The sequence below is a fragment of the Frankliniella occidentalis genome, unplaced genomic scaffold, assembly GCF_000697945.3.
Source record: "Frankliniella occidentalis isolate FOCC.00 unplaced genomic scaffold, Focc_3.1 Scaffold54, whole genome shotgun sequence".
NCBI classification, from domain to species: Eukaryota; Metazoa; Arthropoda; class Insecta; order Thysanoptera; family Thripidae; genus Frankliniella; species Frankliniella occidentalis.
In genome coordinates, this window is record NW_026267184.1 from 907,541 (window position 1) to 913,354 (window position 5,814).

The 5,814-nt window shown below is 58.0% G+C and overlaps 2 protein-coding genes across 2 annotated transcripts in view; both read right to left on the reverse strand.

Annotated features, from left to right (window-relative positions):
* LOC113216633 (UDP-glycosyltransferase UGT5) overlaps window positions 1-3,075 on the reverse strand; it is a 17,956-nt gene extending 14,881 nt beyond the window's left edge. The window contains exons 1-2 of the mRNA XM_052267563.1: window positions 2,759-3,075; window positions 1,875-2,474 (exon numbers count right to left, since the gene is read on the reverse strand). Coding sequence (XP_052123523.1) covers window positions 1,875-2,474; window positions 2,759-3,034 — 876 coding nt within the window. The 5' untranslated portion in view covers window positions 3,035-3,075. The remainder of the gene's footprint in view (window positions 1-1,874; window positions 2,475-2,758) is intronic.
* Window positions 3,076-4,411: 1,336 nt separating this feature from the next.
* On the reverse strand, window positions 4,412-5,814 carry LOC113216677 (UDP-glycosyltransferase UGT5-like; the record flags this gene model as incomplete). Its single annotated transcript, XM_052267574.1, has 3 exons — window positions 4,412-5,101; window positions 5,216-5,438; window positions 5,577-5,814. Coding segments are annotated over 3 exons (786 nt in total), but the record flags the coding sequence as incomplete, so codon positions are not given.

The following is a 5,814-nucleotide window of genomic DNA, read 5'->3' on the forward strand; positions in this document are numbered from 1 at the left end:
ACGCGCGTCAGCCAGCTGTTCGCGAACAGGGCGATGTCCAGGCCCGGGGCCAGCGAGCCCGCCTTGCTGAGCGCGTGGTACGTCACGTTGGACTTGGCCGCGTCGTCCGGGATGTAGTGGCCGTAGACGTCGACGGCGTGGCCGCGCGCCGCCAGCCCGCGCACCAGCGGCTCGTTCACCATCGTGTGGCTCCTGCCCTTCATGGCGAACACGGCCAGGATGCGCGCGCCGTCCGCCGACGGCGGCGCCCAGCCGGCGCACGTCAGCGCCACCAGGATCGCGATCATGGACGTGGACGTCGGGGGCAACATAGCGACGTAGTAGTGTGATCCGACCGCCTCGACACGCGGCTATGTTGTGACTGAGACGGGGAGGCGAGGCGCCGCGGCCCCGCGGAGAGGAAGGAGTACGGCGGCACCAGGCGGGGCGGGGCGGGGCGATGGAGCGGCTGGCCGCGTACGAGTAGGCCGCGTGTAGAACTTCTCTACGACAAACCTGACTCTCCAAGTCCCGACGTGACGGCGCGAGTATGTTGTAGGCGGTTGTAATGAGGCAATTGCGATGATGGTTTCAGTGTAACCGAGTTTGCAGGATTAACGCCCAATCACTTTCTCTTGAAAGTCCACTTCTTCGCCACGTGATAGGGTGGTGTTAGGTCCTCCACCTTCCGCACTCTTGCCGCCGTGACAATGGGAATCTGCAGCGCACTCGGGAGGAGTGCTTTTTAGCTCATTCTTCTGAAAGCTGATTTGGCAGACTTAGCTTTCTGTCGAGTGGCGACATAGCGCAGAGGGTTGAGGCGCTTCCTGTCAGTAAATACCTCACATCCCAAGCACACCCAGGTAAAGCGGTGTTCCTGACCCTTGATTTCGTAACAACATATTAATCCAGGAGGGCCACGCCGATATTTTCGTTTTGCACGAATGCAATTCGCATTGGGACGACCTAGTGTTCTCGGTTTAACTGAGCACAGTTACCGAGTAACTTCATTCAGGCGCGCGTTTCTTTTACTTTTGCTGTGTTTTGGGGTGTTTCTTCCCAAGCCTGCTAACAACATCCGCATGCGTTGATGTCAAGACGATGACTCGGTCACCCCGCCGCTTTATCAAAAGCGGCTACCGTGTTGTCCGATACGAGGCGTAGGAGTGGGCGTGGGCATCTATCGCAGTTTGCCCCTAAGCGCCCCGTCACTATCTCCCACGCGGATTGTGAGTGAGATGAAAGACGAAGTAATTAAATAGCGGTACTGTGATCACGTGATCACTCACTCCACGACAAACGATTGTCCAGTCATGCGCTGGCCGCGCATCGGCATTCTCAATCTGGAGGCAGCCGAGACGACGTCAGCGAAAGTCTTCTAAACTGAGCAACAAGGTTTTCTTCTTAAATTTTAAGTTTTATCAGAAATAAACGTTCCGTTCGATGTCCCGCGACATCGGGCTGGAAACCCAGAAAACATCGATCAGGCGAAAACTGTGTAGTAACGGTATATCGTCATGAAGTTTGTTAGAAACTTGGAGGGAAGGCCATGGTCATGAATGCCCAAAGATGTTTCAAGCGTCCAAATTGGGGTTTCCACTAGAACGAACTGAGCGGATCGCTGCATTTCACTCCATTTCCTCGCAGTACATGCCAGGTGTTTCGGTGCGTGCGCGCACCGGCATTTTTTTGTTTAATCTCTTATATTTTTCCTGAACAGTTTTAATTTCTTTCAATCTTCTAGAAACGTTTCTAAATTTCCGGAAAAATAAATTTCAAATCCCTCTACTGATACGCTCGAAAAAGCGCGCATTATCATAGTGTCGTTCCAGCTCCAGCGAAACCGGTCGGGTCGCGTGCATTCAGCCGCGGGGCTACCTGGATGACGTACTCACCTGCGGCAGGGCCTGCTCGGGCGCAATGTGCAGCCCGCCCACCTCCACCACGTTGGGGGGCAGCGGGCGGGCGGGGGAGAGCGCGGGGTGCGTGTTGAGCAGCAGCATGGCAGCGTCGGGCAGCAGGCGCGCGAGGGGCGGCGTCCCCGCCGGCACCAGCGCGTCCACGACGGCCTGCTCGCGGGGCGCGAACCACAGGTGGTACAGGGCGGCGTTGGCGGCCCACAGCGCCGCGTTCTGCAGCCGCGCCGCGAAGGGCATGTCGTCCGTGACGGGCAGCGAGAAGGCGGCCACGTGCGCGGGGTTGGAGGGCACGCCGAAGCGCGCGTAGCCCCAGGGCGGCAGCGGGCCCGAGTTGACGAACAGGTGCGGCGCGCCCAGGCGGTGCGCCAGCGCCACGTAGCAGTCCGTGAAGAAGAGCTCCGTGATGACCAGGTCGAAGCGCTCGGCCGGTGCCCCGCCCGGGCCGCCCTGCAGCAGCCGCTGCACCGGCTCCTGGCCGAGCAGGAGCTGGCAATGGTCCAGGCCCAGGGCGAGGATGTTGTACGCGTCCCGGAACGGCGCTGAGATCTGCTGTAGTCGCCCTATCTCGAAGCCGTACTGGAAGAGGGGAAGGACAGACGTGTAAGTTCTGATCGTGCATAAACCCCGTGACGCGGGCGGGAATCTAAATACTATTATGGGGTCCCAAAAGCTTCAGGGCGGTCATTGGAGCCCATAAGAACCCCATGATAATTTCGCCCTGGGCCCAAATATTGTGGGGTGCCAAAAGGATTAGGACGGTCATTGGAGTCCATAGGGCCCCCATGATATTTGGACCCCCCTCTAATCATCACCATCTCCTTTGGACAAGACCACAGGCCCGCGTGACAAGTATACCGTACCTGTTGCGCCGGCGAGTTGAAGTCGAGCTGGACGAACTTGAAGTTGGCGGGGAGGGGCGGCGGCATGGGCACGCGGCTGAGCAGGACGACCTCGTGGCCGCGGGCGCAGAGCGCGCGCACCACGGGGTACACCACCTGCATGTGGCTGTAGTTGTTCCAGGGCATGGCCACCAGGATGCGCGCCGGGCCCGTGCGGGCCGTCGCGGCCCCGCCGCCGCCGTGCACCACCGCGATGAGCAGGGCGAGCACCGCCAGCACCAGGACTACGCGCGCCATGGTCACACGGTGCGCTCGGAGCGGCGGCTGCAGGTGGACTACAGGTGCAGAGACGAGGCCCGTTCACGACGATGACCCCTTGCGGACGACCCCAATCTCACCCATGGGGCAGCAACCCCTCACAGACGATAAAGTCGGGCCCGACAATCATTGCCGAGCGAAACGCGAAGCTCTCGTCGTGATACTCCAGCTAAAAAAAAAAATTCTGTCCGCCACTATCACTATACATTAACCTCTACGTTTATCAGGCATTCCTTTTAAGTTCCAGATCAATCCCCATAGGCAAGTGCTTCAGTACGTACAAATTAATACTCTTAATCACTGGAGAGAATATGAAAGATGCCAAAAGTTTAATATGTCTGAATTTGTAAAATAAAAGCAGCTAGTCAATCCAATAGGAATGCGTTTTTTTTCTATAGCACGACGTGGGTATTACTGTTCCTACGCAGGGTGCGGCCGTCCAAGAAAACCACTCGCTTGATCAATGAAATGCAATGAAGTTTCTCAGAGCGGATCAAAGGCCGAGATCGGCGTCGGAGCGCCTGCGACTCGTTGCCGTAGGCAAGCCCGTGGCGCTCGGGTGTCGCGCGGGCTGGCCCACCCCGCCCCTGGACCCTCTAGCGGAGGAGCCGCCCGCGCGCCGCCGCACTGGCGTGAGTTAGCAGTTCCGAAACTCGCACGGGCGGCGTGAGCAAGCAAGAAGTAACTGTGTCACTTTTGAGTGTGCGTGTACATGGTAAAGGGTGAGGAGGGGGGGGGGGGCGCCAGACTCAAGGTAAATAAAGTAGTGCAAAAGCCCCCCGTCTGCAGCGGTGAGATTAAAGAAATAAAAGGATCATACCTGAGGCATAGCACAAGTCATCGGGAAGTAAAACACAGGGCCAATTCCAGGAAGGGGTGTATCTGTACGTCACGTGCTGTATGAGCTACTGGGAGGTGCTACGGCTTCGTACAAAACATGACTGGACGCGTCTTGAGATGGGGAGTCATGGTATGTGTTGTAAAACAACGTAGCGCCTCTCAGTCGCTCACAAATCGCGTGACGGGCGGGCGTTTTTGACCATTTCTTCTGGAATTGCCCACAGCGTACTGATCGAACTCTGAAGGGAAACGCACATTATTTGTAAAGCATGAGTCTGCAAGCGTAGAGATGTTGTATCTGTCTGTACGTATGTGTTTGTTGTTTTTCGGGCGTTTTTGTTGTTGTTTTTTCGTCAAGACACACTGTTTTCGGCAGGATAAAGGAAGTACTTCTGACCGCGGATGATCTCCCACTTTCTTGAGAGTGCCATGAGAAAACTACCCTACCTAACATTTTTTCATGGTAGAAACGTTTTGCACTGAGTTACGGTACAACATTGATTAAACCAAGAAACCTTCTGTACAATAATTTATTTTCGTGCAGTCTTCAAGGATAGCGGGCCACTAGACATTGCCAGGTGGCCCACGTTAAGCCTTACTTTTCTCTACTGGGTAGGCGACCCGTTCTACAGCTACCGCATTGGACAAGCGGTTCGGCTAATGAGATCGCACACTCACACACAGCCACACCCATACACTCACACACACGCACGCACACGCACTAGGAGAGAGCACTGAACACAGCCATGTCGTTTTGGCACACACTGTACCCCTCACAGCCTGAAGCAACAGCTGAAGCAGCAACTTCGTTTTGCTGTCCATGTACAAATTGTTTCCTGCTACCGCGGGTACAACCGAGTAGCTCACTACACCAAGTTGTCTCACTGCTTCTTCTTCTTGCCGCCGGACTTGTCCTTCTTCTGGTCGCAGGCGCCCACCGGCGGGCAGCCCACGCGCCTCACGAGCCGCAGCACGGCCCGCAGCGACTTCCACAAGACGAACAGGGCGGCGGCCAGGAGCAGGAACACGACGGCGAACACGTCCAGCAGCGCCTCCTGGTACCAGGCGAGGTTGCGCGCGCCGCCGCGCAGGTGCGGGGCACCCTTGTGGCGGATCACGTACTCGGTCCAGTACACGGCCGTGTCCAGCGGAGACATGGGCCGGTCCCGGAAGCGCTCCGACAGCGCGCTGGCGTTCTTCTTGTAGCTGCGCACACACAGAGAGAACGACGGCCCGGTCAGCGCGGCTGCACGATGGGTTGCCTACCTCGCGGGCGGTGGTGTCCCGCCACCCGCCACGCCACGCCTTCACGCGACTCACCTGGGGTCCTCGAGCAGCTCCTTGACGTTCTTGAGGAAGAGATCGGCGTCCTTGAGGGTGCCGAAGGACAGGCCGCGGCCGGCGCCCGCCTTGGCGACGGCGGCCACGTTGGTGCGCTGGTCGCCGAACACGGGCACGCCCAGGAGGGGCACGCCGCAGATCGCCGCCTCGGTGGTGCTGAGCAGACCGCCGTGCCCGATGAACAGGCGGGTGTTGTTGTGGCCTGACAGACAGAAAAACAACACATAATCCAAAACTCTCAACGGGCGACTAGAAAAGTCAGTTTTGCAGCAAAATCCTTTGAAACATAAGCTTCGACACGACTGAATTAAGAAATGGCGGTTAAAGGATGAGGACTTACAGATCACGTCGAACTGGGGCAGCCACTTGGACAGGCGCACGTTGTCGGGCACCGGTCCGGGCGCCTCGTCCTCCCACTTCCAGACGACGCGCTGCTTGAGGGCGCCGAAGCCGCGCAGCAGGGCGGCCGCACTCTCCTTGGGCAGCGAGGAGGCGCGGATCATAGAGCCCAGCGAAAACAGGATCACGCCGTCCTTGGCGCCGCTCACGAACTGCTCCAGGTCCTGGGTGAGCGAGGG